Source organism: Schistocerca cancellata, chromosome 7 (assembly GCF_023864275.1).
Source record: "Schistocerca cancellata isolate TAMUIC-IGC-003103 chromosome 7, iqSchCanc2.1, whole genome shotgun sequence".
Lineage (NCBI taxonomy): Eukaryota > Metazoa > Arthropoda > Insecta > Orthoptera > Acrididae > Schistocerca > Schistocerca cancellata.
Genome location: NC_064632.1, coordinates 181,098,807 through 181,124,493, shown reverse-complemented (window position 1 = coordinate 181,124,493; position 25,687 = coordinate 181,098,807). Strand labels below are relative to the sequence as shown.

At 43.0% G+C, this 25,687-nt stretch overlaps 1 protein-coding gene across 1 annotated transcript; it reads right to left on the bottom strand.

The window, feature by feature from the left end:
- Positions 1-4,154: 4,154 nt before the first annotated feature.
- On the bottom strand, positions 4,155-20,550 carry LOC126091880 (prostaglandin reductase 1-like). The gene is made up of 3 exons (XM_049907162.1): positions 20,350-20,550; positions 8,942-9,298; positions 4,155-4,826 (listed from the first exon to the last, which is right to left on the bottom strand). Exons 1-3 carry the CDS (start codon positions 20,548-20,550, stop codon positions 4,374-4,376), a joined length of 1,011 nt encoding a protein of 336 aa, XP_049763119.1. The 3' UTR covers positions 4,155-4,373.
- Between the last annotated feature and the right edge of the window lie 5,137 nt (positions 20,551-25,687).

The following is a 25,687-nucleotide window of genomic DNA, read 5'->3' as shown; positions in this document are numbered from 1 at the left end:
AATTATATCAGTGAACATAAACATTTACTTGTGAGAAGGGACTTTTGTTTTAATAGAGTTACCAGTTTATGCTCTGATGGATTCTGGAAATTCTTTGAACCACACTGAGCAGATAATATGCGGACTATGGCGTGCTAATTTTCATAAGTGCTCTTTGCCTGAAATTACAATGGTTATTTCGTGTGCTATAGTTATGTTTCATAGCATTCTGGTATGTCATCCTGATGTGTGTATATACAGGGCTATTACAAATGATTGAAGCGATTTCATAAATTCACTGTAGCTCCATTCATTGACATACGGTCACGACACACTACAGATACGTAGAAAAACTCATAAAGTTTTGTTCGGCTGAAGCCGCACTTCAGGTTTCTGCCGTCAGAGCGCTCGAGAGAGCAGTGAGACAAAATGGCGACAGGAGCCGAGAAAGCGTATGTCGTGCTTGAAATGCACTCACATCAGTCAGTCATAACAGTGCAACGACACTTCAGGAGGAAGTTCAACAAAGATCCACCAACTGCTAACTCCATTCGGCGATGGTATGCGCAGTTTAAAGCTTCTGGATGCGTCTGTAAGGGGAAATCGACGGGTCGGCCTGCAGTGAGCGAAGAAACGGTTGAACGCGTGCGTGCAAGTTTCACGCGTAGCCCGCGGAAAATTGGCTCATGCCACAATTGGAGACCGACAGCGCCGACTTCATCTTTCAACAGGATGGCGCTCCATCGCACTTCCATCATGATGTTCGACATTTCTTAAACAGGAGATTGGAAAACCGATGGATCGGTCGTGGTGGAGATCATGATCAGCAATTCATGTCATGGCCTCCACGCTCTCCCGACTTAACCCCATGCGATTTCTTTCTGTGGGGTTATGTGAAAGATTCAGTGTTTAAACCTCCACTACCAAGAAACGTACCAGAACTGCGAGCTTGCATCAACGATGCTTTCGAACTCATTGATGGGGACATGCTGCGCCGAGTGTGGGAGGAACTTGATTATCGGCTTGATGTCTGCCGAATCACTAAAGGGGCACATATCGAACATTTGTGAATGCCTAAAAAAACTTTTTGAGTTTTTGTATGTGTGCGCAAAGCATTGTGAAAACATCTCAAATAATAAAGTTATTGCAGAGCTGTGAAATCGCTTCAATCATTTGTAATAACCCTGTGTTCTTCATTCATATTAACTCTGCTTGTATGAAGAGATAGTGTTTGGGCTCAACACTCAGCGTTACTGTTAAGTCGAAAATTACGAGCCCTGCCCACTATGAGATGGAATGCCTCCCAATGGCTTTGCGGACACGTTACGCGGCATGGAAAGCATGTTAGCGGATTAGGGAAGAATGTGGAATTATTCTAGCAACAAATGGGGAAATCCACTGACATAAGTGATTTTAATAAATGCTGGATTGTTATGGACCGGCGAGTGATGGAACGGTCATCTCGTAAACGATAAAGTTGGTCAGCTGTTCGCCTACTACTGTCGTGAGCGTCTCTGGAAAGTGATTGAAGGGCGGTCGAAGCAAACACTTGTTACAGAATACGGAGTTCATAGGCTTGCTCACACTGTAAAGCAGGATAAGCCGCGATCTGTGGCAGATCTCGCGACAGAGTACAGTGATGGCGCAAACTCAGAGGTTTCTGAGTGCACTCTTCAATGCACATTCTTGAACTTGAGACTCAGCAGAAAACCACTCATACGAGTTCTTAGTTGAACCAACGATAGTCGGTTACGATTGTGCTGGGCACGGGATTATCGAGATTGAACAATGGATCAATGGAAAATTGTCGCCCTGTTCGATGAATCACGTTTCTTGATACAAGAGGTCGATAGTCTTTTCTGCATACGCCGTCATCCAAGTGGCCAGCTTCTCGAAATGTGCACTGTGCTATGTACTCAGGCCGGTGGGGGCAGTATTAAGTTATGGGGGACATTCACTTAGGCTTTAGTGGAACTGTGGTAGTAGTCACAGACACCATGACAACTCTGGACTACATTAACATTACAAAGCATGCCACCTACACCCCTTCATGATGATATCTTCCCCAACATCGTGGCATCTTTCAGTAGGATAACTGTCTGTGAAAGAAGATCCGCTACACTTTCTTGAGAAACACGATAGCCACCAATTTTTCCTGATATGAGCATGGTGGAACACATCTGCGGCGCCAAAGGGCGCGAGCTCCACATCCAAAATCAATCGGTTCGTAATTGATGGAAATTTTGTGATCTGTTCGTATGCATCCGGTACGATATATCTCCAAAAACTCTCTATGGGCTTGTCAAATCCGTGCCACACAGAATCGCTGAAATGTTGCCTTCTAAAGGTGGACCAGCGCTATTAAGTTGATGGTCACTGTGTTTTGGCTATCTTTTCTAACACTGATGTTCTGCTCCAGTGCACATGGGCAGCACAAATCCACAGTCCACTCCATAACATGAGCCATTTGAAAATATTTTGGTGCTTCACATTTGATGTTTGTTCTTTGGGCCGGTGAAGTATCGAAGTGTTCAGGCAGATGGCAGATCCGTAGTGCAGCGTCAAAATAGTGTCTACACACGACTCACGTTACAAACAGCGTGCTATTTTGAATTCTTCTGTGCAGAAAAAGAAACCGTGGTGAACATCCACAAACGTTTGTGTGCCGTGTATGGCGATGCTGCTGTTGACAGGAGTACAGTTGGGCGATGGGTAAAGAAAGTTACAGCCTCAGGAAATGCAGAAACAGAGCTCCATGCATGATCAGCCACGCTCGGGACGTCCTGTCACAGCCACTGCTCCGGACATGCTGAATCGTGCGAATACCATTATTCGTGCCGACCGCCGTATCACAATTCGACAATTGGCTCTACAGTTTTCGGTCAGTTGGAAGTGCGTCTGAAATGATCGAGACCATCTGATATTCAAAGAGATGCTCACGATGGTTTCCACGAATGCCTGCAGCGGACCACAAGAATCAAAGAAAGATCATTTCGTCCGAATTGTTAGAGTGTTTTGAGACAGACGGAGAGGCTTTTCAGTCAAGGATCGTTACGGGGGACGAAAGCTGAGCGCACCACTTTGCGCTGGAAACAAAAAGGTAGTCCATGCGGTGGCATCATCCTCATTCACTACAAAAGAAAAAAATTCAAGACAACCCCCTCTGCCGGAAAAGTCGCGGTGACGGCCTTCTGGTACTGTAATGGCGTCATTCTCGTGGATGTGATGCCAAGAGGCTCAACCATCAGTTCAAAGGCATACGTGAAAACTCTGAGTAAACTCAAGAGCCCGTTCCGACGTGTTCGATCGGACAAGAATCCAGCAGAAATCTTGCTTCAAGACAATAATGCAATCCCAAACACAAGTCTGAGAACCTAGGAACACATCGACATATTGAGTTGGGCATCACTGCCTCATCCACTCAACGGCCCAGACCTGGCACTCTCGGACTTCCATCTCTTGGGACCGCTTAAAGATTCTCTGTGGGGAACACACTTTGAAGACGGCGAGAGTGCCAGTCAAGCGGTGAAAACATGGCTACGCCTGCAGGACAAGAGCTTTTACCAGCATGGAATACATTCTCTTCCACAATATCGGCGTGCAGCAATAGAACGTAGAAAAAGATGACATGGACAATACATGTTGATGTATATTGTCACCAAACTCTGACTCTTAACAACAAATATGTTCTGAGAAAAAAATGTGGGGCACTACTTATTGAACGACCCTCGTATTTCATCTTGTTTCCAAAATAACCTTTAATTCACAATTCCGTAAATACTTTGACATAAATAGGCATGTCGTACATTGAAACTTCCTGGCAGATTAAAACTGTGTGCCCGACCGAGACTCGAACTCGGGACCTTGCCTTTCGCGGACAAGTGCTCTACCATCTGAGCTACCGAAGCACGACTCAGGCTCGGTACTCACAGCTCTACTTCTTCCAGTATCTGGTCTCCTACCTTCCAAACTTTACAGAAGCTCTCCTGCGAACAAATGTCGTACATAGTTTGTAATGACTGGTAATGGCAAGGTACTTGTTCTGATATATTAGATTTATCGTTTGTATTTTATTATAGGTTTCATATTTAGTCAAAACATATGACATACCTTTCAAATTTTTCACATGTTTTCAATTAAATTAATGAGGCATTTACGCGTTGACAAATAAACTTTATTCAAATCACATACGATAGGAAACTGATAGTACAATTATTACTATTTCTCTAAGACTGCGTATGATGATGTTTCGAAATTAAAGTATTAGAGACGTAATTTGTAGCGGAATAGTTGAACTAAATCGTGCACTTTACATTTCATGTTCCCCTTATAAAAAGTTCAAGGAAACTGTCTCTGTATTTGCTCTGGTATCCTCATCTACTACAAGAGCATTGTCACAATTTGACAACAGCTTTCCCAAAATTTTCACCTCGCAGCATACCGATGAAGGCTTTTGGAGCGTTGTGGAAGCCGTCGGTCACCGTCTCCCTGTACTTGAGTTTCCCCTCTCGGACCCACTGCATCAGCTGGCTGATGCCCTCGTCCCAGCGGTCGTGCCATCGCAAATAAGAGCAGCCCTCAATCCGCAGCTGATTGGCTAAAAATGAAAACGGCAGAGTGACCAGTTTTTGGATCTCTGATTCGTTGTACTGGGAGATGCCGCCAATACTAGCGATGCGGCCGCGGTAGCGCATGTTGCTGATGATCTTAGTGCTCATGTCTCCTCCCACGTTGTCGAAGTACACGTCGACGCCATCTGGAGCAGCCTGCTTGAGGGCGGTGGACACGTCTGTCGTCTTGTAGTTAAAAGCGTGATGAAAGCCCAGGTCATCTTTCAGCCATTTCACCTGAGAACAAGAGACTTAGGTCACATCAAAACCAGATACTGGATCGACTTATTTGCTCGGTCATTTAGTCTAAAGAATGAATTCTGTCTATAGTATAAAAAAAGTCTGGATATTTCAATAAACGCATTAATCCGTTTCACTTGCGAGGAAACGCTAGTCGCAAAACTAGAAGAACATTCGATAGTTTCAGTGTAGTTTTTTTTTTTTTTTTTTTTTTGGGCGGACCAACATATTTGATTGTTCTTTCACTCGAGTTGTGAAGTAGTAAAAGCTTTTATTGTCCACATTAATAAGTAGGTAGACATAGCACCTGGATTCTTTCTGACACAAACAAAGGTAAGACAAAAATACGTTCTAGAATTTTGTTTCGGTAAGTATTCAACGGATATGGCACCGCCCGTTCAGAAAGCTTTCTCATCGTTTTCAACTGAACCATGTCATGCTCTTCCCTATGTGTCTATGGCATCTGCAGTATCGTACGAATTTAATCTCCTGTTGTTACAGTTTCTGGATGTTATTCGCTTAATCTGAAGTGTGTTAATATTTGGATTCAGCTGCACTTATGTTAGCAGTTAACAGCGTAGCCTGTCATTTGTGTGACGCGCTGTTTGAAGTAGCTGACTGAACTGAGTGACTGGAGACAGTAACTCTGCCTCCAGAGCATGACTCCATTTGCTGCCAGGGGTGGGAGTGCAGATTTTAGGACACCCCAGTGGATCAGCCCATAGTTCCTCATCACTCGATAGGGTGGGCAGAGTTTTGTGATGGCAGAACATACCCGAATACGTAAGAGACGCTCTCATAAGGCACTTAACTTAGCGCCGACATGTCGAAGAGCTGAGGAAGGAAAGCAACACACAGGCAACGCCAGCTCTATAAAAATGAGAGGAAAAATAGTCTATATCGCGGTGGTTATTTTATTAAAATGACCCGTTTCGGCCTAATCTTAGGCCATTTTCAGACAGCACCATCAGCCGAAGTTGATGATGTCTAGAACAGCCAGTAGACTTTAAGTTGCTGAGCAGTTTCAGCGACTGAGGTCTACTGGCTGTTCTAGATATCATCAACTTCAGCTCATGGTGCTGTCTGAAGATGGCCTAAGATTAGGCCGAAACCGGTCATTTTAATAAAATAGCCATCGCGATCTAGACTGTTTTTTTACTGGTTTTATCTAGTTAACAAGATCTTTGTTTCCCAAAAATGGTACCAAAAATTTTGACACCTTCTCCGCCGGCTACTAAGACTCATATCAGCACTACGACAGTACCTTTAATTTGTTCTGTACAAAATGCTGGTGCACCTAGTTTTGTTAATACGACCGGAGAAATGCTGATGATACGTGCACTGATCGCTATAGTCGGTACAAAATCGATCTCTCAGTTTCGCACTGCACATATCCCAGGATTGCTGACGACTAAACTGCGCTAATGTATTGAATCATATTTTTTTTCTTTTCTTTTAATATACATAAGCTAAATGTAAACTGAATGAGCTATAAACCTAAGACAACGCCAAAAGTAAATTAACGAGTTGTTTTGTGGCAAGGATAATGTTTGATACATCGTTAAATATCTGTATGAAACAAAGAAGAAGCTCTAATTTATTAATTAATGTATCTTCACCCTTTCGATTCTGGAAGTGGTAGCGTACGGACGTACGCTTGGATCCGTCGTACTAGCATTGTTAAAAATGTTTTTTTTTTAACCGTTCATTAAAAGTATTATGAAAAGTTATTAGAAAATGAATATTTATTCGCACGGTTATAAGTTTAACTCCTATCTATTCATCATTTCACTTGCCACCGAAATGCATCGACATATCACACTCAAGACTAAACACGATAGAACTAATGTGAAGGTAATGACTCAGACTTGATAGACACCTATTGAACTTGGTTTACTTGTACTAAAAATATTGTGCTTCTTGTGTTTAAGAACTTATAGCTAGATCGACAGTTTCAATGGTTGCAGTGATTATTCGGTACCGCACACTACTGCAAGCAGCAGCACGTAATGCGAATTATGTTTATTGATCTCGAATGTAATGATATTCAAGGTCTTTTGATATTGGTATCAGTTAAAGTTCACCCAAGATTGTTCACTGATTCATAAATTACCTTCAAAATTTTCTCAACTATGCTTTCGAACCAATTTTTCCAATTATTCAAGAAATTATTAATCCATTTCCACAGACCTATTCACTGGGTAACCTAGATACCTAACCCACAGGTATATACGAGTATCCGCAACCCAGACATTAAGGTGCTGCTCCAAAGTACCTTACTCACAAGTATATATCCGCAACTCAGGCATTAGAGTGCTATTCCAAAATGTCCAAAAATGACTATACTGTAATAGTGCTAGTTACAGAATACTAATGTAACTTTGTAGTATGTGTCAAATCGATGCTAGAGAGTACAGAAAAACAGCCGTTCGTATGAGAATGTCTGCACAAATAACTAAGAGGACTAACCCTTCATAGAAGGGCGAGAATCAAGTATAGGCGTGGCAAGAGAATAGCATGTATCAGCCCTTCCTACTTCAGCAGTCAGATGTAGATGGTAGCTTGTTTCGCTGTCGAAAATTAGTATGAAAACAACACTTCAACCAGAAGGAACACCAGACACAAATTTCAATCACACTTTTACCAGAAAGAATATGATGGTCAACTGTGGTCCTGAAAAGGACCAAGATGATGTTTCTGGTGTGAAAGGACCAGCTGCCAGAGAAACCTGACGCACAGGGTACGCCCGATTGCAAGTCTTATCTTGGTCGGAAATCATTGCAATCTTCGAGGACGCTCCTTTCATTTACCCCTTTCATGTACCCCAACATCTCTTCAACATCTATACCAACGACCACCCATTGACCCCAGGCACAAGGAGATTCTTATATGCAGATGACCTAGCCCTTGCTACGCAGAGCTCATGCTTTGGAAGAGTGGAAAGAAACCTGACAACAGCACTTAGAACACTGTCAAGCTACTACAATCGGAACCAACTCAGACCAAACCTTTCGAAGACACAAGTGTGTGCCTTCCATTTAAGGAACAGGGAATCTAATCGTGAGCTACATATTGCATGGTCAGGTATCCAACTCCAGCATCATCACGCACCTAAATACTTGGGAGTCACTCTCGATAGAACTCTGACATTCAAAACTCACTGCAAGAACACCAAAATGAAAATCTCCGCTCGAAACAACCTAATTCGCAAACTAGCGGGGACACAGTGGGGATCACATCCAAAAACTATTCGCTGTTCTGCAATGGCACTGTGCTTTTCTACTGCTGAATATGCTTCTCCAGTCTGGTACAGGTCATCTCATGCCAGACAAGTAGACATTGCTCTCAACGAAACCTGCATGTTGATCACAGGTTGCTTAAGACCTACCCCAACTGATAAGCTCTACTGCCTGGCTGGAATAGCGCCACCATGGATACGCAGAGCAGTGGCTGCCAACAAGGAGAGACTGAAAGTGGAATAGGACAGTGCCCATCCACTGCACGGACATAATCCACCGCAGGAACGGCTGAGATCGCGAAAGAGCTTCCTGAGAACATCCGAGAAACTCACCATTTCACCAGAGAAGGCAAGGCTGGAGTTATAGAAGAAGTATACGCCTCACCTGCAGACGCCAGAAGCTGAAGAACTACCACCTGGACACAACGAGAGCTGGCTGGTGTGGAAATCTTTAAACAGATTACGATCAGGAGTTGGACGATCCAGAGACAACCTGAAGAGATGGGGCTTCACAACAGAAGATACGTCCTGTGATTGGGGACAAGAACAAACCACAAGCCACATGCTCCAGTGCCTTTTGTGCCCTACATCCTGCACGAAGATTGATCTCCTGCAAGCCCATCCTAGCACCTTGGAGGTTGCAAAGTACTGGGCACATGTAATATAAATACAATGTGTGTATATGTATGTACATATTTATTGATGTGTATGGCTAGTGTAAATTTGTATGTTTCTGATTCGAGAATAAAACCATAAAGAATCTTTGATAATCTATTGAAAAGACAATTTCAGGACTATTTGTGTGCTGTAATGAGAAATGTTACCTTCTCTATTGAACACGCACATTTTAAGTTGAAAGAATGTTGCTGCGTACCTTGGCGTCAGATCCGGCGAAGCCGATGACAGTGCACCCCTTGATGAGCGCTATCTGTCCCACTATGCTGCCCACAGCCCCCGCTGCGCCGCTGACCACGACCACCTCTCCCGCCTTGGGCTTGAGGACATCCAGCAGCGGAAAGTAGCCGCTGATGCCAGGCATACCGAGCACTCCCAAGGACAGGGATACTGGCAGATCCCCCAGGTCTGGAGCCAGCATGGGCGGCGACATGTGGAGGGGTAACTCTGCGTTGGGCCCCACGTCGGCCACGGTGCGGTCGCGCCATCCCCAGTAGCCCACCACGTGGCGACCCACCGGGAAACCAGCAGCCCGGCTCTCCACAATGCGCGCCACCTGTGGATAGGCTTGTGTGTTACACTACCACATTGCTACACTGACTCAAGACAGTTGTATCAGTAACAATTTATTTGACTATTCTTGGAAATATACACTACTGACCATTAAAATTGCTACACCACGACGATGACGTGCTACAGACGCGAAATTTAACCGACTGGAAGAAGATGCTGTGATATGCAAGTGATTAGCTTTTCAGAGAATTCATACAAGGTTGGCGCCGGTGGGGATACCTACAATGTGCTGACATGAGGAAAGTTGCCAACCGATTTCTCATACACAAACAGCAGCTGACCGGCGTTGCCTGTGAAATGTTGTTGTTATTACACGTGTAAGGAGGAGAAATGCGTACCAATACGTTTCCGACTTTGATAAAGGTCGGATTGTAGCCTATCGCGATTGCGGTTTATCGTATCGTGACATTTCTGCTCGCGTTGGTCGAGATCCAATGGAATATGGAATCGGTGGGTTAAGGAGGGTAATACGGAACGCCGTGCTGGATTCCAACGGCCACGTATCACTAGCAGTCGAGATGACAGGCATCTTATCCGCATGGCTGTAATGTATCGTGCACCTACGTTGCGATCCGTGAGTCAACACATGGGGACGTTTGCAAGGCAACAACCATCTGCACGAACAGTTCGATGACGTTTGCAGCAACATGGACTATCAGCTCGGAGACCATGGCTGCGGTTACCCCTGACGCTGCAACACAGACAGGAGCGCCAGCGATCGTGTACTCAACGACGAACCTGGGTGCAGGATTGGCAAAACACTCATTTTTTCGGATGAATCCAGGTTCTGTTTATAGCATCATGATGGTCGCATCCGTGTTTGGCGACATCGCGGTGAACGCACATTGGAAGCGTGTATTCGTCATCGTCATACTGGCGTATTACCCGGCGTGATGGTATGGGGTGTTACTGCTTACACATCTCGGTCACCTCTTGTTCGCATTGGCGGCAGCTTGAACAGTAGACGTTACATTTAAGATGTCTTACGACCCGTGGCTCTACCCTTCATTCGATCCCTGCATAACCCTACATTTCAGCAGGATAATGCACGCCTGCATGTTGCAGGTCCTGTAAGGGCCTTTCTGGATACAGAAAATGTTCGACTGCTGCCCTGGCCAGCACATTGTCCGGATCTCTCACCGATTGAAAACATCTGGTCAATGGTGGCCGAGCAACTGGCTCGTCACAATACGCCAGTCACTACTCTTGATGAACTGTGGTACCGTGTTGAAGCTGCATGGGCTGCTGTACCTGTACACGCCATCCAAGCACTGTTTGACTCAATGCCCAGGCGTATCAAGGCCGTTATTACAGCCAGAGGTGGTTGTTCTGGGTACTGATTTCTCAGGATGTATGCACCCAAATTGCGTGAAAATGTAATCTCACGTCAGTTCTAGTATAATATATTTGTCCAATGAATACCCGTTTATCACCTGCATTTTTGCTTGGTGTAGAAATTTTAATGGCCAGTAGTGTACAAGGAAATGACTCCACTCAGCACCTCTATTGTAACATCTGCCACTTGAATTGTGTGAGCATATCCGTGACATTCCTTTTCTTGATAAGTGACTCTTTGGCGAAATGTGCTCTAGCTACAATTTCAAAGACTTTTAATCATAAACGCAGGAGACCATATCCACAAATATTGGTCGAACCTTAAATCTCCTCCAACTTCTATCATGAGGCACATTTTAATTTTTTTCTGCAAATTCACAAACAAATCACCATAGAAAATCCAACACTCTCTGTGTTCTCTATGCCCAATTCTGACACGACATAATCAGGTTCATTACCAAACTCTACATACAGTTTTTTATTTTCCTCAGGCTTTATACCCTTATCCAGGCAAACATAAATTGTTCTATATCAGATAATACTAGATAACCAGGTCAGATTTTATCTCAACTCAGGAGTCACATACTCACACGTCAGATACTTTTTGTAACTGTCTCGATCCGGCACACGGTTTTAATGTGCCAGAAAGTTGCATATCAGCGCACACTCCGCTGCAGAGTGAAAAATCTCATTCTGCATACACTTTGTAACTCTTTATCAACTTTAGTTTAGGTTACCCACTTCCCTACCCAACTTCCTATAGCTCAAATGAGGCGAGAAAAGTCCAGTGTACTTTACTGCATCTTATGCTACCTGGAAACAACTAATTCCTGATCACCGCTGTCTGCATTCATAAAATCACCCATGGATTGATTTCAAACAGAATCTTCCTTGAAACTTGCTGCAGCAGTCAGCTGGTTACCCTGTAATGTTCAACATAGTGACAACAGTCAACCAGCGGCCAGAAATGGCTTTGGTAATGTACGTCTGGTAAAATTTTTTGATTGGTTTGAGTGTGTTAAATTTCACATGTTAGATCGTAAGAATACCATCTATTCGCACCGTTTATTTGTGCTTAGGTTATTGTTACATTTGTCACAAACACTCACCATGTTTCCACAGACGATACAGCATTTAAGTACACACAGCACTTAGGAACCATTACTTTCTGTACACAGATTTATGTGTTACGGAAACATGGGTTGTCAGAAAAATTCTCAGTGATGAACCATCAGTGTTATGTTCAATGTATAAAGGTCTCAACTGTCTCATTGTTCAACTTTGGTTGTTCTGTCCAGTTTAAAACATTTTCTTATCAGTTCATAGTGTAGTTCCAAATATTAGACAATGCTATACTTCGATTTATTAGACGGAATTATCTGACGCTCACTCAGCCAGTCTTGTAGGGGATGGAAATCAACGCAGATCTGAGGCAGAATAAGTTTTGATGATACGCTTTTCAATGTAAAACACCTGTCCCGTTCGCCGCGATTTGCTGCTAATTTATTTCCTGGATCCTGTTAAGAAAAGACAGTCTTGAACGACGTTCCTCTTATAGACAATACAGCGGTAAAAAACAGAAAAAGAAATTTAGGTTGTTCTCCTTCTATTTGATTATGATCGAGTAAATTTGGTTTTAAAAGCTACACTACGGATAGCAGTGTTTCTTGTCACAAAATGATGTGGACTGTCTTTCAGGGAGACCAGAGGTTGAACGATCGATCTAAGGTGTTGGGGGAAAACTTTTGCTTGTGGATGCTCCACTACTGAGGTTAAGAAAGTCACGCTCTACGGAAACTTTCAAAAAGAAAAAAATGGTTCAAATGGCTCTGAGCACTATGGGACTTAATTTCTAAGGTCATCAGTCCCCTAGAACTTAGAACTACTTAAACCTAACTAACCTAAGGACATCACACACATCCATGCCCGAGGCAGGATTCGAACCTGCGACCGTAGCGGTCACGCGGTTCCAGACTGTAGCGCCTTTAACCGCTTGGCCATTCAAAAAGAACTGAAGGAGTTATATTGTCTGCAAAAACGGGTGGTGAAGAATTTTCCTGAACCTTCCAGAACTAATTCTGGGCTGGTAACAATTTTAAACACTAACGTGTAAATGCTCGTGCGCAAGATTAAATGGATATCTCGAAAATTACGGCCCTAGGCATAATTCTTAAAGTGGGGAATTTGCAAAAGAAATATCGCACTCTGGCTAACGCTCTCTGACTGGAGTAATATATTGGGATATCGCATTATCCTGAAGGAATTGCCCAAGTCCGTCTGGATGCACAATGGGCATGAATGGATGCAGGTGATAAGACAGGATGATTACGGAGGTGTCATCTGTCAGAGACGTATGCAGATGTATCAGGAGTCCCATATCACTTCACCAGCACACGCCCCACACCATTACAGAGCCTCCACCAACTTGAATAGTCCCCTGCTGACATGCAGGGTCATGGATTCATGAGGTTTTCTCCATGTTCTTACACGTCCATCCACTCGATACAATTTGTAGCGAGACACATCCGACCAGACAACAGGTTTCCAGTCATTAACAATCCAGTGTCGGTGTTGACGGGCCCATGTGAGGCGTAAAGCTTGGTGTCCTATAGTTATCGAGGGTTCAAGAGTGGGAGTTTGCTCCGAAAGCCCATATCGATGATGTTTCGTTGAATGGTTCGCATGTTGACACTTGTTGATGGTCCAGCACCGAATTCTGCAGCAGTTTGCGGAAGGGTTGCACTTCTGTAACGGAGAACGATTCTCTTCAGTCGTCGTTGGTCCTGCTGTTGCAGGATGTTTTTCCGGCCACAGCGACGTCGGAAATTTGATGTTTCACCGGATTCCTGCTATTCAATGTACACTCGTGAAATGATCGTGCGGGAAAAAAAACCACTTTATCGTTACTTCGGAGATTCTGTGTCCCATCGCTCGTGCGCCGACTATAACACCACGTCCAAACTCATTTAAATATTGATAACCTGCCATTGAGCAGCAGTAACTTATCTGACAACTGCACCAGACACTTGTTGCTTATGTAGGCGTTGCCGAAAGCGGCACCTTATTCTGCCTGTTTACATATCTCTGTATTTGAATACGGATGCCTATACCGGTTTCTTTGGGGCTTCAATGTATAATGATCAAATGGAAGGCAGAGACACCCGTATCAGTTAATACTTCGTGTCATCGTAAGACAACTATCATATCACATAATGTTTGAGGAGAACTGTTATTGGAAGTTGGTGATTAAAAATCCAGAAGACCGCACATTTTTTAAGCTCACATATTCATTACCACTGCAAAGAAGATGAGACAGGCGAGCGACCTGGATCTCCTGTTGGAGCTGCCAATTACACTAACTCTACATAAGGCTGCAATGTGCCGAGCTGAGCAATGGAGACGTGCAGACACCTTTTGGGGTCCAGTCACCAACGGAAAAATTACGAAGCTCGGCGATCCAGCTAATAGGATTCGCTCCAACACAGAATCCCTAGAAAACTAGCGCTTTTCACAGCCTCCAATGAAATATAAAATCCTTCCCTACTACCAAAAAGAATTTATTTCAACGCTGCGATCAGACGACACTCTTCCTTACACCAACTGCAAGTTTTCCCGCCAATGTCCGTATCCTCATAAACAGTTTCGAGAAATTCAGAAAGGACCGGTATGAGGCTAGAGCTGGTATCCAGTGTCCTGCGCTCTCTGCAAGGGGCAGATACTATTCTTTTATCCTTCAAAATAAGTCAGAAAAAAAGATAAAATGTTCTTGGTTGTTAGGCCGCGTCATGTTTCCTTCTAAAGTAATCGACGTTTCGACCCCTTTGCTGGTATCATCTTCAGGATGTCCGAAAAATCGACGTTTCGACTCCTCTGCTGGGATCTAGAGTAGTGTTCTAGCAGTAGTGGACACCAGAACACCCGAAGAAGATCCCGGCAGAGGGGTCGAAACGTCGATTATTTTAGAAGGAAATATGACGCGGCCTAACAACCCAGAAGATTTTATCTTTAGTGACAACGGCCACGAAAGCCTGCTGACTTACATAACTCAGAAAAACATGGAAAAGTCGCCCCTGACTACTGCACGCGGTGCCGCACCTCGCAGCAGTTATTGTGGGAGGGCAATGCTTGCCACTCCCTGTTGGTTCGGGCTGACCTCACTTCCAAGAATCTTACGCCACCCAGACTGCGGCCTCGAACACCTGCCACCGATCTGCTCCTCCAAAGCATTTCCTGTCGCTCCGTCTCGTAGCCTCAGCAGTTTTGCATATATCCCAGACACTCATAATTCATTAAAATAGCCTCTGAGATTAAAGGAAAGAGCTATAATTGCACACGGTACCAACTACCAGTCACCACGTTTAATGATATCAATAACATTTTTCATACCGCATTTCCCAGTTGTCAGGCTCATAAAGATAAATACACTGACGGAAAAACATCGCAACACCTAGAAGGAGTAGTCACATAAACCAATGTTGATAGACGTTTTTCTACATCTGAAAGATGATATCCATTCAAATTTCGCACCAGTCGCATAAGAGCGGCTCTATTACAGCCACTAAGACGATGCAAATTAAATGCATACTGTAAGACAGAGATTTAGGAACAAGATTTTAAATTGTAAGACATTTCCAGGGGCAGATGTGGACTCTGACCACAGTCTATTGGTTATGAACTGTAGATTAAAACTGAAGAAACTGCAAAAAGGTGGGAATTTAAGGAGATGGGACCTGGATAAACTGAAAGAACCAGAGGTTGTAAGAGTTTCAGGGAGAGCATAAGGGAACAATTGACAGGAATGGAGGAAAGAAATACAGTAGAAGAAGAATGGGTAGCTTTGAGGAATGAAATAGTGAAGGCAGCGGAGGATCAAGTAGGTAAAAATACGAGGGCTAGTAGAAATCCTTGGGTAACAGAAGAGATAGTGAATTTAATTGATGAAAGGAGAAAATACAAAAATTCTGTAAGTGAAGCAGGCAAAAACGAATACAAATGTCTCAAAAATGAGATCGACAGAAAGTGCAAAATGGCTAAGCAGGGATGGCTAGAGGACAAATGTAAGGATGTAGAGGCTTATCTCACTTGGGGTAAGATAGATACTGCCTATAGGAAAATCAAAGAGACCTTTGGAGAGAAGAGAACCGCTTGCATGAATATCAAGAGTTGAGATGGCAACCCAGTTCTAAGCAAAGAAGGGAAAGCAGAAAGGTGGAAGGAGTATATAGAGGGTCTATAGAAGGGAGAGGTTCTTGAGGACAATATTTTGGAAATGGAAGGGGATGAAGATGAAGATGAAATGGGAGATACGATACTGTGTGAAGAGTTCGACAGAGCACTGAAAGACCTGAGTCGAAACAAGGCCCCCGGAGTAGACAACATTCCATTGGAACTACTGACGGCCTTGGGAGAGCCAGTCCTGACAAAACTCTACCATTTGGTGAGCAAGATGTATGAAACAGGCGAAATACCCTCAGACTTCAAGAAGAATATAATAATTCCAATCCCAAAGAAAGCAGGTGTTGACAGATGTGAAAATTACCGAACAATCAGCTTAATAAGCCACAGCTGCAAAATTCTAACACGAATTCTTTACAGACGAATGGAAAAACTGGTAGAAGCCGACCTCCGGGAAGATCAGTTTGGATTCCGTAGAAATGGTGGAAAACGTGAGTCAATACTGACCCTACGACTTATCTAAGAAGAAAGATTATGGAAAGGCAAACCTACGTTTCTAGCATTTGTAGACTTAGAGGAAGCTTTTGACAATGTTGACTGGAATACTCTCTGTCAAATTCTGAAGGTGGCAGGGGTAAAATACAGGGAGCGAAAGGCTGTTTACAATTTGTACAGAAACCAGATGGCAGTTAAAAGAGTCGAGGGACATGAAAGGGAAGCAGTGGTTGGGAAGGGAGTGAGAGAGGGTTGTAGCCTCTCCCCGATGCTATTCAATCTGTATATTGAGCAAGCAGTAAAGGAAACAAAAGAAAAGTTCGGAGTAGGTATTAAAATCCATGGAGAAGAAATAAAAACTTTGAGGTTCGCCGATGACATTGTAATTCTGTCAGAGACAGCAAAGGACTTGGTAGAGCAGTTGAACGGAATGGACAGTGTCTTGAAAGGAGGGTATAAGATGAACATCAACAAAAGCAAAACAAAGATAATGGAATGTAATCGAATTAAGTAGGGTGATGCTGAGGGAATTAGATTAGGAAATGAGACACTTAAAGTAGTAAAAGTGTTTTGCTATTTGGGGAGCAAAATAACTGATGATGGTCGAAGTAGAGAGGATATAAAATGTAGACTGGCAATGGCAACGAAACCGTTTCTGAAGAAGAGAAATTTGTTAACATCGAGTATAGATTTAAGTGTCAGGAAGTCGTTTCTGAAAGTATTTGTATGGAGTGTAGCCATGTATGGAAATGAAACATGGACGATAAATAGTTTAGACAAGAAGAGAATAGAAGCTTTCGAAATGTGGTGCTACAGAAGAATGCTGAAGATTAGATGGGTAGATCACATAACTTATGAGGGGGTATTGAATAGAATTGGGGAGAAGAGGAGTTTGTGGCACAACTTGACCAGAAGAAGGGATCGGTTGGTAGGACATGTTCTGAGGCATCAAGGGATCACCAATTTAGTACTGGAGGGCAGCGTGGAGGGTAAAAATCGTAGAGGGAGACCAAGAGATGAATACACCAAGCAGATTCAGAAGGATGTAAGCTGCAGTAGGTACTGGGAGATGATGAAGCTTGCACAGGATAGAGTAGCATGGAGAGCTGCATCAAACCAGTCTCTGAACAGAAGACCACAACAACAACAACTGTAATGGTCGTGAGCGATGTTACCTCTTACACTGATGTTACTTAAGAATGCGTTTAAGGTGACAAAGACCACTTTATCAACACGTCTCTGACTATGAACGAGGTCGTGTAATAGGTTATGGTAAGCAGGATGTCCCTTCTGTGATACTGCAGAAAGACTTTACAGCAATGTAGCCACTATACATAATTGCTGGAAGCTGTGGTCACGAGTGGGTGCGGTCGCAAGAAGACCGGGCTCTGGATGGACACGAAGCCCTACCGAGAGGGACGAACATCGTGTTCGGCATTCGGCAACGTTCTGCATCTGGAGCAGCAATTTGGGCAGCAGTTGGCACCACAGTGACACCAAGAACCGTTACAAATCGGTTACTTCAAGGCAACTTCGAGCCAGACGCCCCGTTGTGTGCGTTTCAATGACCTCAAACCACCGCCATTTTCGACTTCAGTGGCGTCAAGCAAGACCTCACTGGAGGACAGACGGAGGTGTATTGAATTTCCTAATGAAAGCTGGTTCTCCCTCGTTCCAGTGATGGCTGTGTGGTGGTTATAAGTAGCCCAGTTGAAGGTGTGCAACCATTTGTGGTCTGATGTGCGATTTCGTATGATATGCGGAACACTGTCGTTGCTATCCCACGCACCCTGACTGCAAATTTGTACGTCAGCCTGGTGATTCCACCTGTTGCGCTGCCACTCATGAACAGCATTTCACGTTTGCAATGCCTTATTCGCGCTTTTAACCTGCAATTTTGCAATATTCATCACTTAATTAAGTATGTTTCCTGGACAAATGTATTTCTGGTGTTTTACTATTCTACATTAATTATATTCTCATGTTGATACATGTTTTCTGCCAGTACGTATTGTAATTATTAATGAATAGGGCGCGCAAAATACTTGCCGCGTTTTATTATGACCAAACAAACAGCTAAGCCCTATGCGAAACTAGACAATGTTAGATGATGGATCAGATTTTCTTTTACAGCGAGGACGAAGAGTACTTCAGCTCAAAAGATCAGTCAACACCTTGTGACAAAATAAATAAATAAATAAAAATAAAACTAAAATGGAACAGCTGAAACACAAATTTGTCCAACTTAGCCAGTTGCAAGTGCAACACATACATCAGAAGAGAGTGTTTCGGAGCTAGGTTCGTCATCAACAGTGCAACGTTTCAGACGTTTTGTGTTTGAGTAAAGTTACTAAAAGTTTTGACGCTGAGATAATCTTTGAACAGAAACTCGTAGAAGATTCCAACTTGGTAATTAAGTTACAAGAACTCAAACGTGTAGTATGATGTTAATTTCATAGGGGAATCATTACTGCTGAATACAGTTTGAATTGTCCTAATATTCTTGTACTGTGATGGTAGACTAAATATGGATGCGTTTTCGTTTTGGAGAATGAAGTGAATTACTCTTTTTCTCCACAATTGATTGTCTCGCCTGGTGTCTTATAACAGCGATATCGCAAGGATAAAAGAGACATGTAAAACGAAGTATCCTTCTGAGAACCCCCTAAATAAAGATTCAAGGCTGTCGGGTCAGCACTACTGTATTTCATGTCTCTCGCCACATGGACGTCACGTTAGGGTCAGAAAGTACCACTGCGTATATTAACAAAAGTTCTCTGGCTTAAATGTACTTTTCAGGGACTGTTAGTACTGTTTAAAGCAGCAGGAAGAATGATGGGCGTATTATCAAAGCAAATTATTGGTATGTAGCCGCCCTTTTAATAGCCGAAATTTGGTTTCTATAATACGAATTGTATATAAAATATTTGTGTGTTGAATTCACACAGTGGACGTTGCATATGGAAACGAAAAGTGCCTCCAAGGAAGAGAGGCCCCTACAAATGCCAGTAAACGATAAGTTTACGATTAAAAAGGCTCTGAGCACTATGGGACTTAACATCTATGGTCATCAGTCCCCTAGAACTTAGAACTACTTAAACCTAACTAACCTAAGGACAGCACACAACACCCAGCCATCACGAGGCAGAGAAAATCCCTGACCCCGCCGGGAATCGAACCCGGGAACCCGGGCGTGGGAAGCGAGAACGCTACCGCACGACCACGAGATACGGGCTACGATTAAAACAACCACATGATTACAAAGAAGGCAAAGGTAGCAACGAGACATTTATTAGCGCCTTAATAATATATCAAATTTATTTTTGTTTTTAACGAGAACAACAGCGGGTTACCGGTAAAACCACAGATGCCAGGCGTTAATGTCAGAAATGAGGATGTTGGCCATTTACAGACAAGTATACACAGATGGGTGGTGTTTCGCAGTGTAATCACCACGCAGCAGTAGGAAGGCCTTCATCCATAGTTGAGGAAAGCTAATGGCTTCACAGACTTAAACGACTCTCGACAATTTGTAGAGTAGGGAAAGATGGAGCCACTACAAAGATGCCACCAGAATTTGCGTATCGCCTCATGAAAAGTTAGGCAACGGCCTTGCCGCAGTGGATACACAGGTTCCCGTGAGATCACCGAAGTTAAGCGCTGTTGGGCGTGGCCGGCACTTAGATGGGTGACCATCCCGGCCGCCACCATGCGCTGTTGCCATTTTTCGGGGAGCACTCAGCCTCGTGATGCCAATTGAGGAGCTGCTCGACCGAATGGTAGCGGCTCCGGTCAAAGAGAACCATCGTAACGACAGAGAGAGCGGTGTGCTGACCACACGCCCCACCTACGTATCTGCATCCTCAAGTGAGGATGACACGGCAGTTGGATGGGCCCGATGGACCACTTGTGGCCTGAAGACGGAGTTCTCTCTCTCTCTCTCTCTCTCTCTCTCTCTCTCTCTCTCTGTAGATGTAGTTCACCTCACGGGGTCAGATTAGGATCGAAAGCGAATCAGAAATACTTCACCTGGGCGGCTACCATGGTGTCTCCCACTTTGCGCGCTGCCCTGTACCCCCTCTGGAAGGGGTCGACGCTGAAGTAAACAGCCTCGGCCAGGATCTGTCCATCCTTGACAGGCGGCAGGTCCTCCTCCTCGACGCGGAAGTCCTCGGCTCGAGGCTCTCCCTGGAAGTCTCGGGCGAGTACGATTTTGCGTGCCTTCACCATGCTCGCTGATGTTGATCTGGTGGCTCGTACCCAGCCGCTATTATAGCACTATCGCCGATGGCTTATCGAGCTGTTATCGGTATCTCTATGACGTATGTCTCTCTGATAAGAAGAGTGTCGTGTGCCTCATGACTAAGCAATACGGGGAATTACTGGTATATCTACATCATAAAATCGTTGCACCGTAGTAGAGTTGTTATCAGTGTCTATGTAGTTAACTTCACTTTTACTGTCCTGTACATTCTGATAAACTGACACTTATTGTGTCCAGTCGATAGTTGAACGTCAAGTAAGACAACTTCGCATTAAGAAGTACGATTGTACTGTTAAGCTCTCATTTTGATGAGCTCTTGTCTGTAGAAAAAGAAAATTGGATTAGTCCAACAACTGTTCAATTGATTTGCCTGAGTTCTGATGATAATGGAGTGTCCTTTCTCATGTCTCCTTTCATTTTCTAAACTTCTTTCATCGCCGTCCAAGGGCTTAAGGTCAGCCCCAATCCTGCAAGCACTGACACTCAAGCGGGAGAGTAGATAGAGAGAGAGCAATATGGAACACCTCCACAAGTAGAAGTTGCAATATTTTAGTGACTGTAATGGAGAAAAAGTTAGCAATCTGCTCGTACACCAACTGACAGTGCTAATCAAAACAAGAAACTACCAAATATTGGAATCAAGGTGTTAAGTTCGTGAAACAGCGACTATTCCGAAGAAGAAACTTCATCACTGAAATAACTACCTCAATATAAAAGAACGCTACCTAAAATATTTGTCAAGATAACTGCTTGGGTGGTAAATGGGATACGTTTATTAAGATGCTCTTCCTGCTTCACTCGTATGCTGTAAGACAAAAAATGACACACCACGAAGGAATTGTCCGAATGTGACGGAAATCCGTAGATATAATGTATGTGCACAGACAGAGAAATGATTACAGTTTCAGAGAAACGATCGGTATCTCTGTGGCTTATGTCACTCAGACAAGGAGAGTGTGCCACATGACTAAAAATTGTACACAGCATTACTAGCATACTTTGCACAATAAAATAGCTGGACCGTAGTAGATTTGTTACCTGTGTCTCTGAGACTAACGTCACTTTTAATGTAATGTATATTCTGATAACGTAGCACTGTAGCATTATATTGTTTAACGTCGAGTAAGACAGTTTCGTATCAACAGATAAAATTGGACTCTTCAGCTCTTATTTCGATTATTTTGATTGATTCATGTCTGTAGAAAAAGAAAACTGGATTTGTCCGCCAGAATCTCAGTTGATTTGACTGGGTTTTGATGATAATGGTGCGCCATTTCTTCTGTCTTCTTCCGTTTCCTAAATTGCTTTCATTTCCATCCAAGGACTTAAAATCAGTACCAAACCTGCAAGCACCAACCCCCAAGTGAGAAGGTCTGAAAAGAGCAACGTGGAATAGCTTCACAAATAGAATTTGGAAAATTTTAGAGTTTATAAGAGCCAAAAACTAGTGCTCAGCTCTTGCAGTGATAAATAATGCTAATTAAAAATTTAAATTACCAAAAGTTGGAATCAAGTTATTTAGGTCCTGAAGCAACGATGATTTCAAATAAGTACCTCCATTGGTTCACTCAGCCAAGTATTTTAATAATATGGGACGCTATCTGAAAGATTTGTCATGAAAAATGCTTAGGTGTTGAAAGGTGCTCTTCCTGCTTCAGCTGTGGTTCGGCTATTACTGAAAGACATTTATCTCTCCTTTTTGTCTCAATAAATGACTTTCATTCGCGTTTCTGTAATTACTTCGTTTGATATAAATATTAGTCATTTGTATTGTCGCTAACTTGTAGCATAAAATATCACAAATTGCAACTTTGATGACCCAGCATCGAATGTGCATCCGTTTGTTACGACCTAGTCGCACCAAGAGGTCATCTCTTCATGATCTGGACTGTTGATGAGTCAAAGGGACAACATGTACAGTCAAAAGAGCACTGTTTGTCCAAGCAGAAAATGCGACGCATGCCAAAGGCATAAATTTAGACCTGCACATGGGTATTGTTGTACCATGGGAAGGTTGCACAGACTGCTTCAAGGCGGTGGAGCGCTGTTTAATCTGGCCAAAACCAATCCTGGTGAAGGTGTGTGACTTACGTCCGTTACCAGTACATTCTTTCCTGGATGGATTGTAGATGTAAACATACATCAACACCGACAATTTCAAGTGCTCCGAATCCTGCTGAGAATACTCAGATTGAGGAGATTTGCTTACCAACTTTGAGCAAATGTACTTATACAACGCTTCCATCCTCAGTTAAATACTTTTCTCACTTTGGATGTCTCAGAGAACTGGAGGGAGACACCGATCTTCCTATTTGGAATGCAAAACGCCATCATAGATGACAAGAATGCAACAACCACAGAGACGACCTGTGCACAAAATGTACCTCTACGAGGAGAATTTTTTTAATACCACTCTCAATAACGATTGTGAAGTATCTGTCTTTGTACAACAGGTCCGTCCACAAATCTGCTGGTTTAGACCTACAGTACCCAAAAAACATGAAACTGACCATATTTCTTTCAAAAGCTGCGATCAAGTAAGCGCATCTATGTGTCTCATAGTGGAAACATGAGGTCATTGAAACCAATACACGACAGCCATTCGAAGTCATCACACAGAGAAGACATTTGATATTGACATGCACCAGTTGCCCACCACTATCTCAAACCATACGTTAAATCGAGTCTTTAGTCTAATGAAACCGCGTAACTACGAGCAATGTCGGGTCGGCTGACAGTGATCCAGTGGTAACACGATGCGGACATCTTTTCCGTTTTAACCTTGAATAAAACTGAAACTTTGGGGGCAGTAGTGTCGCTTCGTTAACAGGCTTTTGCTTGCATAAAGCCTCTGTGATTATCGAACTTCTCCAGTAATAAATGAAATGTGTTAGTGCTAGTTGGCGGGTCATGGCCCATCGAACATAGGCCGGTGTGAGGTGGAGCGTACACCATAAAGTAAAATAGTGGTTTTGACTTTGTACATATGTACTGTTTGTGTTTTCCCTTTTTTTCATTTATAAATGTATTGCTATGGTGTTCTTTTAATCATTGACAAAGGTCTTCTTAGACACTTGTGGGTTTTATTGTTCTGAAGAAGGTGTAGTTATCTACGTCGAAGCCTAGGTTAACACTAGGTGCTTTTTTCGCAATCGAGGCGGGTTTCTAGTTTTTTAATATATTAACCAACGATTGCTGACGCGCTCCGATGTTGAAGGTTCCTAGTTAACAGTATTTGTGTACTGGAATATCTGTGAAAATTACAAGTGAAATTAACGTCTACGTGCCTGTTAAGTTACATCAAAACGTTTGTTTGTAACTTACTACAGTTCTCCCCTCACAGTGCATTATGTTGCTTTCAAATGCTATGCAGTCTTTTTCAATGAAATTTTTAAATCATTTTTGTGTTGGTGTTTAAATCCAATCCACATCCCGTTATAAGGGAACATGTTGATTTCAAATCTGGTGTGTGTCCCAAAATGTCAGTCAATCTGACAGACCCTTCCAATTTCTCCTTGAGGCTATTTTCGGATTAGAATAACCGGAATCAGGATCTGATTCAATAAATTTTTATATTCAGTGTTTAATCACACACGTGATTAATTAAACCACTACAGTAATGGAAGAAATTTGGTTACATAAGACTAAAACACGATATTTTATAATATTTGTGGTGTTCTATTCTTATCCGCTGTCAGTGGAGGGAGGTACATAAAATAGGTTACTCGAAAATCGTAATTATCGTACGGAGTGGAATAGAGTGTGTCCCGACATGTCAGGCCAATAGATGTTCAATGTGGTGGCCATCATTTGCTGCACACAATCGCAATCTCTGGTGTAATGAATGTCGTACACTCCGTAATTGAAAACGGAAACCACGTGTGTACGTGTAACTCACCCCTCATGGTGATGTACATGTGCGTCAGTGAAAAAGACCAATAAAAAGGTGTTAGCATGTGGACGTAATGTGCTGTTCCAGTCTCTTCTGTACGTAAGGTCCATCACCGCTCCCTTTGGATCCCTACGTAATTCGGTGCTCTCCGATACAAACGATCGAACAGCGGAGGAGTGGTACTCAAGCGTCAACTTTAGGTTACAATATCTCCGGTTCAAATGGTTCAAATGGCTCTGAGCACTATGGGACTCAACTGCTGTGGTCATAAGTCCCCTAGAACTTAGAACTACTTAAACCTAACTAACCTAAGGACAGCACACAACACCCAGCCATCACGAGGCAGAGAAAATCCCTGACCCCGCCGGGAATCGAACCCGGGAACCCGGGCGTGGGAAGCGAGAACGCTACCGCACGACCACGAGATGCGGGCTATCTCCGGATGTAATTAACATTTTACAATGCAACAAACGGCAGTGATTACGTATTTGTTTATATGTTCAGATGTGCTAACATAACTAACGGGGTTCCATTTAAAAAACGTAGGTTTGTGTTAAAAAACATACTTCCGTGAATTTTTTTTTATGGTTTGTATTAACCAATTACACTAGCCCCTCTCCTCACGTTCGGTCTGTGGAATCGATTCGTCAGTGTTTGATGTGGTTTACAAAATATATCCAGCGGTAACGTTAGGTGACTCACCCTGTATATGGATGGCCTAGTGCTGGCATAAGTAAAAAAAAAAAAAAAAAAAAAAAAAAAAAAAAAAAAAAGTGAGTGTCATTAGGTAAAAGTGGACGGCATTGCGCCGTTTTTAGTGAAAATAGAACAAAACACGAGTGTTATTAGGTACAAGTGCATGGTACTGCATTGAGATTAGATGGAAAACGTGTGTTGTTTAAAAACGGATGGCATTGCATTGACAATATGTATTGTTTAGTTCCAATCGTATATAAACATCAATAAGTGTAGTGTGTGTTTATGAGGAGATTTAATGACTCAGGTGCCAATGTTTACTGTCGAATAACAAGACTACAGAAAACTTAAGGGACAGCTATGTGATGAAAATCATAAATGATATTTTGTAGTAAGAAGATCATGATGTAATTTGTGATTAGTTTAGGTTTTTTGATAGAATTAAGATGAGAAAGTATATGTTTAGTATCAATAAGTCTATGTTTTTGGTTAAATGGGATGATATTTTAGGACCA